At 40.5% G+C, this 13,763-nt stretch overlaps 1 protein-coding gene across 1 annotated transcript in view; it reads right to left on the bottom strand.

Moving 5' to 3' along the window:
• The window catches only part of LOC145403632 (uncharacterized), a 72,239-nt gene that overhangs the window by 43,125 nt on the left and 15,351 nt on the right, over positions 1 to 13,763 (bottom strand). The window contains exons 2-4 of the mRNA XM_080275311.1: positions 9,242 to 9,422; positions 8,980 to 9,108; positions 8,198 to 8,382 (exon numbers count right to left, since the gene is read on the bottom strand). Of these exons, the coding sequence (XP_080131437.1) occupies positions 8,198 to 8,382; positions 8,980 to 9,108; positions 9,242 to 9,422 (495 nt within the window). The remainder of the gene's footprint in view (positions 1 to 8,197; positions 8,383 to 8,979; positions 9,109 to 9,241; positions 9,423 to 13,763) is intronic.

Here is a 13,763-nt window from a genome sequence, read left to right as displayed (position 1 = left end):
TAGCTCATGCTCACTGTAAAGTATTTCGGGACAGTACTACCGACTCAAGGTTATGACCAAGTGCCTGTGCAACAGTACCCACGACAAACATGGCTGAACGATTAAACAGTTTGACACGATCAAGCATAGCAGCTACTTCCTTAGTTACAATAGTTTTCTTAGCTTTACTTAGCCGTGTAATTTGTTTGGACATCGATGGCCCTTGAAATTCATCCTCAGACTCTGCTGATGAGGAAGCGCTACAACCTTCAGCATAAATAGAACTTGATGGTACAGTCATTTCCATCTGCTGTGCAATGAGCTTGCATCTTTCTTTTCAAGTGTTGGCTTGATCACTTCTATGCTGCATATGAGCCTCCTTGTTTGCAAACATTCTGTCCACCCTGGACATACCCCCACTGGAGGAATTCTGTTGCTGTAGTCGCAGGAACTGCTTATCCTCTTCGTTTGTCATAGTGAGCAAAGCGTCCTTTCGAGAAATGTCACACAGTTTTGTGAGTTTTTTCTTGAAGTTTTACTATTTGACCCGGTACCCTGGTTTCGGTAATGATCCGTTGTTCCTCAATACAGAGTACTCTTTGTGAAGCTTCTGGAGCTTGCAAATACTCGAGTCTACCCTTTCGGTTGGGATGCGTGTTTTATCCCAGATCACCATTAACTTCTCAACGGTACTCTTAGTGCTGCAACTGATTTTAAGACCGTTCTGATGGTGAAACAAAGTTCTTGAGGACATTGGCATTAATTGGCAGGCGAGCACCCAATATATCTTTCTCGGGCTTGCCGAGAAGCCATTCTTTTGGACTGCTTCTTGTCATAGGCATGACTTGTGAATGGAACACACTGATACACAAAGCTTTATTACAACCAATAATAATACTCATCAGAACATTATTTTGACATATTAGCTTCAATTCACTCCACATATCTGGATAATTATGATCATATGCTGGATACAATGATTATTAAGCACTGTGTTTGGTATTAGAAATATTCCATTATTAATGAATCAAATATTCATCAACAAGTGCCTCGTATGAGGAGCGTAAAAGCCTAATATATCAAAGCTACTTTTTAATGTGTCATTATTGGTAGCTAACAAAATGATATGAATTTTACTTACCAGATCAGGGTAATTCACTGCTCGGTGTCACGACATGCTAGTCATCAAGAGCCTACCCATGTACATCCTATTGTGTGGAGAAATGGTCATCCACTGAGTGACTGAGTGACCACTGAGTTATTGACGAGCCACCCAGCATGCGCTGCGGTGTGGACGTGGTGCTTTTCTGTTTGCGCCGGAGTTTCTAACAGATGGCTGCAGCATGCAGCAGTGGTAGACGCATGTTACAGTTAAGTATATCTACCGATTTTGTGATGAAACATAATATTATCGGGATGACATGTTTTTCCTCTAGGAAGTGACTTCTAAATATGAGCCAATTTTTTTGCATGAGAGCTCCATAAATGATATGGAACAGAAGTAGCCTTGTGGAGAATAATACATTTGAAAAAAAGTTTTTTTATACATTTCTCGGCCACCCTAATGTATATGTATACATGCTGTAAAACATGATAGGCCCCAACACTGAACCCTGTGACACTCCATTTGTAATTTGTAATATTTATCCAGTCTAATTTTTTCACCATACATTACAATTCTTTGCTTTCCACGTGTGCACGGTTCCTCTGAAAGCATGTGCCTCTAATTTCTGAAAAAGCCTTCTGTATAGAGCTTTTCCAAATATTTTTTGAAAATCAAGATAGACAATGTCAACAGATTTAGTTTCGTCATATATCTTTAATACATCGTTGAAAAAATATAAGAAATTCATAAGGCATTAGCAATTATCTGGAAAACCATGCAGTGAACCACTGATAAGATCGTTTGTTTCAAAGAGTTTGACAAACTTCGTTTATGATAATAGTTTCTAATAATCTGCAATTCCCTCACATTAAGCTAGTTTGGGGGTAATTTTGTTGTTGTGCTTTGCTGCATTTATTTCTTTTAATAGTGGAGTTTCATTTGCTACCCTTCACTCATGTGGTACCTTAATGCTCTTTACTGATATGTTCAAAAGTTTAGTTAAAGATTTTGATATTTCATCATGAATATCCTTTCTTACGCATGAAGAAACTTTGTCTGGCCCCAGTGTTTTATTCATCTTAAGTTTACTAACTGCAACCATACAGCTCTCCCCCTAATTGTAGTATCATTAATTATATAACCTTTACAAGGAATGGGGAAGCTGCAGGAGCTTTACAATACTTGCATTTTCTGTTGCAAATACTGATGCAAATAAAGTGTTCACAAATCTTACTATTCCAGTTTCATCATCAGTATGCTGTCTGTTTTCTGTGACTGGGGTGACTATTGTTGGTGTTATTTCCTTCATGTTTCTGATCTGGGTTTAATTTACTGAGACTAGCAAAAATGACCTTCGGGGTTTTTCTTATTTACCCTGATTATCTCTTTTAGCATTTCGACAAAGAGCATCATATCTGCATTTAATCACTTTAATTCACTGTGGCAGTACACTTTTTGTGCACAAGTTTTTTTTTCTAACAGACAGTGCTTAATAGCAGTGTTCCATCACTTTGATTTATTAATTTTAGCAGGCTTTTTTTTTACGCATTCGAATATATAACTTACCTGTTCTAGTAAGAGATACTGTTATAAGTTACCATGAATTACTGGTATCTGATATTTTAACAACGGGATCCAAGACACTCGTACCTACAGTACAACTGCTTTTTTTTTTTTTTTTTTTTTTAATTTTTAATCTGCTCCCTTTGAATCAGACTCTTTCTCCAGAATTAGACTCTCACTCCATGCCTGGAAAAAAAAAAAAAAAAAAAAAAAAAAAGAGGTGAAATCAAGCATCAAACCCTCCTATTTATACCTTTGTATTCCACCCATGTCAACTCAGCAAACTCCTACGTTGATCAGTCCAGTATCTTGTTTCCATTCCTTATTGTTAGGCGTTCATTTGCCCCTGTATTCATCATTTGCTTCATTTACTGAGACTGCTTTGACAACAGAAGACCATAATGTATGGACAAAAAGAATAGTATGTACTGGTAACCTACGTTTTGGTACAGAAGACTGATTTAAGTTGTCCGCTCTTTACATTTGCAGAAAAAGTCAATTCTGAAATGCCTGAGGTCACGCATCTGACTAAATTTGTTGTTTTTGTTGTTGTACCCCTACGCTTATATCGACATGAACCGGTGGACGACGGGCTGAAGCACCTTCCTTCTACAATTCACACTAGTGCTTTCATGGGATACTGAGGGAGCAGAGAGATGCCTGTATAATGCTGTCCGGCTACCTCAGAGCCTCCACGTGAAGGCATCCCTTTTCAACAGTTAATTTGTCAAAGAGGATATCTATTCACTTTTTTTTTTTAATTCAAAACACAATAACACAATTCCTTGTCAACATTGTAAACTCAATCAAATATGCATTTTTGAGTTATGCACATTCTACTTCGTGCTATTGTCTTGCATTTAAATTGGTTTGTTTTCACCTAAAGGAACTGGGCCTCTCTCACAACATGAATGGCTCCATGAAATTCGGTTAGCCTTTGTTACGCGCTAGGAATGTTTCCTTAACCACCGTTCAAAATGCTCCTCCAATCTGACTACAAATGACTATCAAGTGAGCTGACATGAAATAAGGATCTTCAGTAGGCTAGAACAAACGCACTGCAACAGATCTGTGCTACAAAATAGAAATTTTATTCTAAAATGATTGTTATGATACAGGTATGAAAAAAGTGCCGAAACAAGAGATGTTAAAAGCATACAGAGACGACGGAAATACGGATGGGAGAGATTCAGAGTTTTGTTCCCAGTACTACTGTACATTCCGCACTACTCATAAAACGTTTTTAGCTGGTGGAATGCAGTAACATGTAGAACTTCGAATCTCCTACCGTCGTAAATGCTCCCTTGTTTCTGCACTTTTTGCACCTCTTGTTTCTGCACATTAATTTTAATCTTTACATCTTAATAATCATTTTAAATTTTTCTGGTTTATGACCTTTTTCATGGAAGCTTGCTACCAAATACAAATGTACTACTAATACATAAACGTGTGTCTGGCTACACTCTCTAGGTGATAATTACCACCCATCTGTTTTCCCCATGGATCTGTTCCTGCCTTGACATTTCTACCTGTGGCAAAGCCGACAGGTCTATAAACGGTACGCTTGGGGAAACTTTTTTTTTTTTTACCTGCGACAAGGCCGACAGGATCTTGTTTTGTTTCTCCTTCAAAGAAGGTTCGAATATCTGCCCCTGGAGAGCTCTGAGCGAGTTTCGTATGAAATACAAAGTTGCTCAGGTTGAAATTTTGAACAAAGTTGCTCAGCTTGAAATTCTGAGTTGATTTAACATGCCATCTGTTGCGTCAGCTGATGCATCAGCTAACTGCTAGGCAATTTTCAATTTCAGCTATAAGGAAGGAGGCATTTTAGCGACTTCCATTGAAATACAAAGTTGCTCAGCTTGAAATTTTGGATTGATTTGACATGTCAACTGCTGCACCAACTGATGCATGGTTTAGCTGCAGGTTCATGAAAATAGTCTCTTTTTGTTCCCCCATAGACCTATTTCTCCCAATGGACCTTTGTCACTCATAAATGTATTTTTCCCATGGATTTAGTTCTCTCCTTGGACCATTTTCGCAAGTGGACCTATTTCTCCAAAGGAACTTTTTTTCCTTAATGCACCTATTATCCCCATTGGATTTGTTATCCCAGTGGATCAGCTTTTCCCCAGGGACCTCTTATTCCCATGGACCTATTTCCCCAAAGGACCTTTTTTCCTTAATGCACCTATTATCCCTAATGGATCTATTATCCACAGTGGATTTGTTATCCCAATGGATCAGCTTTTCCCCAGGGACCTCCTATTCTCATGGACCTATTTCCCCCTTGGACCTATTTTTCCACATGGATATAGTTCTCCACATATGCTTATTTTTCCACATGGATCTACTTTCCTCAGTAGATCAGTTTTCCCATGGCCATTATTAACACCGTGGACCTATTTTGTCAATGGACCTATTTTGCCACTGGAACCTATTTTAACCATGTATCAACTTTTCTCATGAATCAATTTGCTACAATGGATCCATGTTCCACCACGGATTTACTTTTTCCGCCACTGCTCTTACATGGAATAGGGTAACACTACTTCGTGGAGTTTTACCTATATAATGATCAGATATCCGAGTGCTATAGATGTTTTTTTTGTCCGTGGCACAAGTACAGTAGCTTGAATGTTGCTTATATGTAGGAAACAACCTCAGTTGTTATTAAGCATTTTGTGTGTAACTCTCTCGGATACGACTTCTCGTTTTGGACTTATAACTAATGAAGGAGGAAAGAAATAGAGAAGAAGTAAGAAAAAAATGAATAATTTTACTACCCGAGTTTTCAACTCCTACGAAGGTTGGCAAGATTTGCTAGTAGCCTTTCACGTCTTTTAAGTCTGTATGCATAAAACTGCGCTTTACAGACATTTCCTGCCTGGGCCCCGCCTTACTGTATGTACGTGACGTCATCAGAACCTGGGCCATGCATCTTGCATTATTTTATTTTTCAATCTCAGGACGATTTTATTCAGGTCAGGAGAGACGTTGTGCTGAGAAGGGGTTATGAAATCTGTATCAAACGCATCCTGTTGAAATGTCTCTCCTGAGGTTAACAAAATCGTCTGGAGACAAGAAATATACGAAAAAATGGGCCATTGGATTGAAGGGGATAACAAAGACTACTACTGTATAGTTCTTTCACCTTAACTTGGTTGATTTCCTTTCATTTTCTTTCAGCATATTCCAAGTAGCTCAGCGGTGAGAAAAGATTATACTATGGCTTTACAGTTTTTTCGTACCACTTCTTGGTGACTAGCATCATATTCTAGTGTTAATCTCACGTTATACCTCAGCATCCAAGCTGAATAGAAGGTTGGAGTAAAATGAGTTTAGGTATTCAATCCAATTTGTAATTTACTGTCATATAACCAACCAACGTGGTGAGCTTATGGAGGAACCTAATCACAGTCACTATGACGTTCTCGGTGTTTGTATCAGGGCTATTCAGCTGCGGTGCGCGGGCCAAATCTGGCCCTTGAGTCATTTTTGTTTGGCCCTTTGACAGGCCAAGAAAAATTAAAATAAAATATAAACAAACATAATACAAAGTTTTGCGTTTGTCTCTTTATTCATGTATTTAGCAGAAAATGTAAACGCAAATAATATATTATTTTTTTTCGATTCTCTCTACGTATAAATCTTTTGATAGAGGGAGAAACAGAGGTAAAATAATGTATGGCCTTTTTGTTAATCTGTATTTCATAATCCTGGCCTACTTCTAGAGTAGTTGAATTGACCTTCTTTATGTCTGTTTATCTGTCTCTCTATCTGTCTGTCTGTCTGTCTATCTGTCTGTCTGTCTGTCTGTCTCTAGCCAGACGCCTGAATCCCGGAGGCGGTGGTCACAAACGAATCGCCATGTCAAAATAATAATAAAAATAATAATACTTAGAGGCCCCCCCGAGGAGAGAATCAAAACAGCCGCGAGCTGATACATATCTAGCGCGGGTCGGAATTTGACCTTGACTTACTTTTAACAATTTCGAACTCGCGGAGATTTTCATCCCTACTACACACCTGTAAATTTTTGTGATGATACCTGGAGCGGTTGCGAAGTTCTCGTTGTAACAGACACACAAACTTTGACATACTTTCACTAACTTCGAATTCGTAGAAGATTTTCATCCCTACTACACATCTATAAAATTTTGTAATGATATCTTGAGTGGTTGTAAAGTTATTGTACTAACAGACACACAGACAAGCTGAAAACAATACTCGTAAGAGATTTTCATCCCTATTACACACCTGTAAAATTTTGTAATGATATCTTTGCGGTTGCAAGGTTACCGTGGTAACAAGACACACAGACTTTGATCTACTTTCACAGATTTCGAACACTTAATCTAATTTTTTTTTTCCCCACTACTACACACCTGTAAAATTTTGTGATGATGTCTTGAGCGGTTGTGAAGTTATCGTGCTGACAGACACACAGACACACACACAGAAAAATTGAAAACGATACCAGCTTCGCTACCGCGGCTGGAAATCATATGTCCGTCAAATATTTCCATAAAACTACTGGATGTCGTTGAGTGAAGACGGCCAAGTAGATACAGAGTGCATTTTTTTCTGAGTAAATAATATTTTCACGTGGAATCAGTCGCAATTGTCTGAAAGCTAAGAGAAGGAGGAAAGTACAGTTCAAGAAAATCATGTGTAAAATTTGTGGGGAGGACATAGAAAATATGCAAATTCCGGATATTAAGACAAGGATTTATCTACTCCCTCCAGTCCAACTATTTATTATTTCTCACTCAAGGCGATTTTATTACATTTTTTTTTTCTTTTTCCAAATTGGAGATGTTTGATGCACCCTTAAGTAACCCCTCAACTACAACAGATCTTTGTTCATTTGGAGACGATAAGAATAAAGCAAAATAACATGTTTCCGAACTAAGAGGGTATACTAAATGTCCCAATTAATTGCATTTACAGTTGAAAATCAAAAACTAGATGGAATTAAGCAAAGATATTTCCCAAGACGGACTGCAAGTTATTGTACGTTCACTTTAAAATGGCTGGGATTATCGTCCTCTTGCAGGTAATTGCCCGTAGATCAACTACAGGACAGAATAATATTACAGTTAACCATCCTTACCATAAAACTTCTTCAGGACGGACATATTCTACCGATAATGTTTTGCTGCATCTCAGCATTCAACCTTGACAGCTGAAAGTTTTAGACCAAGCTAAAGTGGACAGATTATAGTGGATTCTAGTGTTATTCACTTGTTACAGTTCAGGCATCAAGGTGGAGACGGCAATTTTAGGCCACGTTTTAGAGGCCTGGCCGTGTGGAGAGAATGGAGAATCAAATACTGACTTGTGAGTGAAGTGGAAGGGAAAAGGGGAAGGGTGAGATAGGGGATGAGGTGGAGCGACTGGGTAGGGAGGTGTGGTGGACTGAAAGCAAGACAGCCTGATGGCGGAGGACAGAGTGACATTATAGGCAATATGTTGATGGCCTCCCCGTGGCTATGGGTGGACAGCTAAAGTGGACAGAGTATAGCAATGGCAAGCTGCAACTCTTACCTTAAACACCAAGAAGCAAGAGAGATCCGAGTAGTCCCCTGGTTTGTGTCCAGGGCTGATCGTCTGTATGGTGTAATAGTCGGCGTGACCTGCACTGGTAGCCCACGAACCGTATTTCAGCAGCTTGATCGAGTTATCATCAAGCTGCTTCACCTTGGACGACAACGGGAACCAAAAATGACCACCTGGGAAAAGTTGCAGAGTACTTCTGGTTACACACATGATGTAAGGTTGTGTGTGTGTGTGTGTGTGTGTGTGTGTGCGCACTTGCTTGCAAGTTTTAATAATAGTCACAGCCACTTCTTCCATCAGTGTGGTTGACTAACACAATGTTGACCACAGCACAAGATTCGTATCGGCTGAGAACTATACTCGTATTGATAAAACCTTTGTTACTCAAAATTAACCCAAAACTAACATCCTGAAGTTCCTCAAACATTTCCAGGGACACTTAATGTACTATCACGATCCAAAGTTTCTTTACCCCCCTGAGTGGAAGCAGGTCGAAGCCAAGGTTGAAGCAAGAACAGATGATCGGACACTGCCAGTATACAAGACTAATAATGGTTCATGATACTGTGATTCATAAATAGGCTCGTGTGTTTCATCCGGGTGATTCTTATTATCCTAAGCTTCAGGTTAGTGAACCCCTCCATCATGAACTGGCCTGTGTTCGGTGGCCCGTCATTTCTTCAACCTTGGGTTCGACCTTCCTCCACTCAGGGGGGTAAAGAAACTTTGGATCGTGATAGTACATGAGACTCCCACCCCATAAGGCTCACCTGTGGCCGGGTCGGAGTAGGACAAGCTGCCGACCAGCTTGTCGCTGTCGAGGCGAGAGAGGAGGTCCATGACGAGAGCGTTATTGTGGTGGCGGAACAGAAGGCTTGAAACAGCCCCAAGGTGCATTGCTGAATGAAGTCTTACATGAATGACACAGGTCCTCGTTATCATCATTATCATCATCATCATTAATTGTAATTATTACAGCCATTCTGATGAGTCTCGTACCCAAAAAAAAAAATCTGTAAAGGCCCAACTTACTATAAACCATTGCGGTAGACGGGCAACCATAGCGTGCCAAAGTCTCCACAATCATGGCACAGCAGATATGATTCTCCCCGAGCCCACCCAGCTCCTTTGGCACTATCAGACTCAGCAGCTTCAAGTCAGCCATGGCATTCAGACTTTCGCGAGGGAACACGTACTCTCGATCGCAGTGGATCTGTTGGGGAAAATACAGTAGGATGAAGTTGGTGGTGCGGCAGTTAGAGAGGAAAGAGAGAGAGTGTGTGGGGGGGGGGGGTTGTGCAATTTTATTGTGTGTGATTTGGCTATTACAAAGTTAAACTGGAGTGTAAAATAAATCATATGGACTGGAGTAGTAACAATGTGTACTGTATGTACACCCGCAGAGTTTGCCGCCTTGTTTGCAGAGTAGCAGTTTGCTGCCAGAAGCACAACACCAGGGCTGTGTTGTACCAAGCCTTAGCATCACAGAACAGTCCTGGGGTAGTGGGGGCAGCAGTGAAATCACCAAATACTTGGAGGGCAAATTAGCTTTTACTCTAGATATTCTTGTTTTTTAATTCAATTATTGGAATAATACCTTAACCCACTGCATGCCAGTGCCGTTTTAAAACGGTCTGACATAATTCCGCAGCCAGTGCCAGTGCCGTTTTAAAACTATTTAAAATAAAATTCTTCACTGTGACCGCATTTTTCAAGATTCGCGAGTAAAAATTGGCAGGGATGTAAGGTAACTGTTCCTCTACCATCCCCCAGGCTGTCAAGGCCATACACTCTCTCGCTTCCCTCCTCACGCTCCCTCTGCCTCACTCTGCCTGTGTGCCTCACCCAGTGCTGTACATAGTGAGGGCATTTTGTAAATATTTTCATGTAAGCGTAAGTTGTAAATATTTTCTTGTAAGTGTAAGGACTATATAGTGAAGTCAAGTTGTAAATACCTTCTTGTAAGTGCCAGGGCTGTAGATAATGAAGTCAGGTAGTACCTATCTTCAAGATAATGCAATCACAGTGAGAAAGACATGCAAATTGTGACAGATGCTGAAGTAATAAATAATCAGAAAAGTGTACTGAATATTGCTCTACCTTCCCAGCATAAATACCTGAGTATACCTTACATAGAAAACGGCTTTCTCTCACGTACGGTGTGAGCGTGAGAGACTGGCTATACTTGTACACGAGTATGCAGGACTCAATAAAACCTGTTTCCGAGCCTCGGTGAGCATTTTAATGACGAAATTCGTTGTTTCCACATCAAAATCTATCATTTTAGCCAAAAAAAAAAAAAAAAAGGTCGAAAAATGGCCGACAATGGGGTGACCCATAGGGGAAATAATAGCCAGCATGTGGCGGGTTAATAATTATGTAGGCTATATTTGTGCATTATTGACAACAATATTAACAGGTTACCTGAATATTTTTCTGCAACATATAATCGTTAATTTATATGTCTGAAATACTTTGGAAATATATAACCACTATGTAAACATTATCGAAAAACCATAACAAATTCTGCCTTCATCACAGCTGCTTCCTCCTGTGATTTCCTCCAATTCTGAAGACGAAATGGACCCTGCAGTGCAAGAATGCAGTGGATAAAGATGACTTTCGAAAACATGATGATTGTGAGGAGTTGAGGAGGTACGTCACGGAAGTATATCTTCACGGGAATGACTGAAAACAAACCCTCGATAATTACTCTTTAGATCCGCATAGCCTTAACTTTCATTAAGCAATAAATTATTAATTAATTGAAATGAAGAGGGTATTGTAACAAATCTTTTCATGTATGACATATTAGTATTCAAAATCCATTCAGTTTCCCAAAATACACAGAAAAATACTCTGAGATGTAGAATTTTGTTATCCTTTACACAACCATGGTCTAAGCCACTTACAGCTGTCAGATGTTGTCAGAGAGACCCACCTCTCCAAGTAGTTCCAACCACGACGGAGGGCTTGACAAGCCCCCTTTAATCCTCCTAATACCCCTGACATTTTCGCTCTTGAAAGCTCCATCACGCCCCGTGGCTCTACAGCTGTTGCAACGCAGTCCAAGGTTGATTGGCCAGGCTGGGCACACAAAGCCATGAACTATGTTGGTAACTAGCATGAACCCAGCAATTATAGAACTAACAACAAGGCTAGAGAAAAGTGAGCTCACTCCTACTCTGTACCTTCTCATTCAACACGACAATACAGAAATACCTGGCCCTTATTTATCTGTTGCTGGTCCCGACTCTTTATCATTCCATACTACAGTTCTGCTACATACCGCCTTGCTTCATCGCTAACTACGATCCTCATCACCAGTCCTTGTCAGGCAAACAAATCTGGGATCCGAGAAGATGACCGTCCAACCTATACCGGATAACAACAACCAGAAAGAGTTACGACTGCCACCACAAGTGCTAGAACATATTACCGTATATGCATAACTGCTGTGTTTCTATGATAACATTTCTGTCATCTTGGTGAACTACAGTTGCTTTGATGTTTTCTTTAACTTTGGTTTCCAGTTTATTTTGTTGTTTCTTTTAATAAATCTGTTGTGTTTTTAGCCTTCCTATTTGATTATCTTGAGAATCATTAAATCGCTGTCTCCGAAATTATCCCTCAAAAAGGCATGGCTGCGGAAATTAAGCTACCCCCATTCACCATTGAAGTAGTCCTGGTAAACTCACACTGAGGCGATGTTGTTCACCACGATCTCACACAACAACGACACCATGCACTAGTCTCGGTACGTCCAACAAATATAGCTTTGAAGGTTCGAGACGCTATAGTTATTGTTGTAGATTAGTCCTAATCTGTCTGGCCAAACAGACCCATCAACCACAGAAAAACAACCACCCCTGCCGGGTCATCCCATGCAAAGAATCGATGTTCCCTTGCAGATGACAGCACCTCGCTGTGGCGAGGCCTGGGGAAAGGACCCCACATTTGCATCTCTCCATCCAGTTAACAGGGGCACCACAGAAGGCTCCACTTTACCCAGTGATCAGGTTATACTGTTACCACCTAGCAGTGTAAATGATTTCCTGGGTTACAGAAAACCATTAGACTTGTCACTCAGTGTACCTGTGGTAGGAAGAAGAAGAATGAAAAGTGACGAGAAGGAAAGGGAGAGGTAGGAGGAGACGAGGGCACATAAAGAAATAGAATTATAAAGGTGAAGGAAGAAGTAGGCAGCACTATATCAAGTGAGTGGACGTTGGTGGGCACCAGCCCCCACTTAATGCTGTAGTAAATCTACCAAAAGAAAACTCACTTGATCATCTCAAGCAATCATTATATAATTCCCTTTATAGATAGCCAGATTATATTCTTCTAGGAGACTATACTGCAACATCGTTATGGGAGAAGATGACTCCCGTCAACTCTCACTGCAGTACGCCACTGCCTGAGTCATTGTTGTGTCAGTTTCTCTGTTGTAAGCTTCCCGTGGGGGCAATGGTTGCACATCCTACGGTAAGTCTTACTGGTGATATCAAGGCATTTATAACAGTCGCGGAGAGCATTTGCGACAACAGACTTCGACACAGGTATGGGCGTTTATCGTGATTGGTGCAACCTGGAGTTAAGCAACGGTGAGTGGGAAAAATTTAGATTTCGAGTCAGTCAGTGGGTGCATCAACTATGGATTCATGTGCAAAAGTTTATAAGGATGAATCATTTTAGGAAAAATTACTTGAACTATTGGACAAGCTAGAGCAAGCCATAAAAGTCCCTGGACAACACAAGCCAGTTTCACGGTGTTCAGCCAACGACCTCTCCTGGTATCACGCCACTTATGAAGGTAGAGTCCGCAAGTGCCGACAGCTTTGCCAAATGTCGGGAAACGTAAAGAGCTGACGGTTCTAGGAGCAGCTACCCTTGCAACGAAGAAACCTATCTATGCTCCTACGTGTTGCTGATCGGTTGTCTGGTTGAAGCTGTTAATGGATACAAGAGTGTTTGTGGGTCTCATTCCACCAAGAAGTGCAACCAGGGAAGTTGAAAACATGCCAATGACTTAACTGTTGCAAATGGAACACCAATTGTCTCATGGTAATCGGGAACTTTCATTAAATTTAGGACTGCATAAACAACTTGCATGGTCCTTGGTAACTGCTGAAGTTAATGAGCCTTTTTTTAGGTTATGACTGTCTTAGCTATGAAAAAAAAAAAAAAAAAAATAGTTGTTGATATCTAACATCACTGTCCTAGGCACTCTCCCACGAATGACAGAATTCAGGGTGGTAAAACCAATGATAACAGACTGAACATCACATTGGTATCACCAATAACAGATAATCACCAGTTATTACAAGAGTTCCCTGACCCTGCCACTTCAGAGGCAGCATCTCCCAGGATTCGACATGACATACAGCATCACATCTGCACATCTTGCCTGCCAGTGCATGCCCGTCCTCGTCATCTGTCCCCTGAGTGCTTACAGGCAATAAAGAAAGAATTCAGGAAATTATTACATCAGGGAGTTATTAGGCCCTCAGATAGTCCTTGGTCATCCCCCATGCTTATAGTGCCTAAGAAAAAC

Source organism: Coenobita brevimanus, chromosome 61 (assembly GCF_032717465.1).
Source record: "Coenobita brevimanus isolate Jiangsu-jjx chromosome 61, ASM3271746v2, whole genome shotgun sequence".
Classification (NCBI taxonomy): Eukaryota; Metazoa; Arthropoda; class Malacostraca; order Decapoda; family Coenobitidae; genus Coenobita; species Coenobita brevimanus.
The sequence above is the reverse complement of the archived record's forward strand: the minus strand, read 5'-3'. Positions and strand labels throughout refer to the sequence as shown.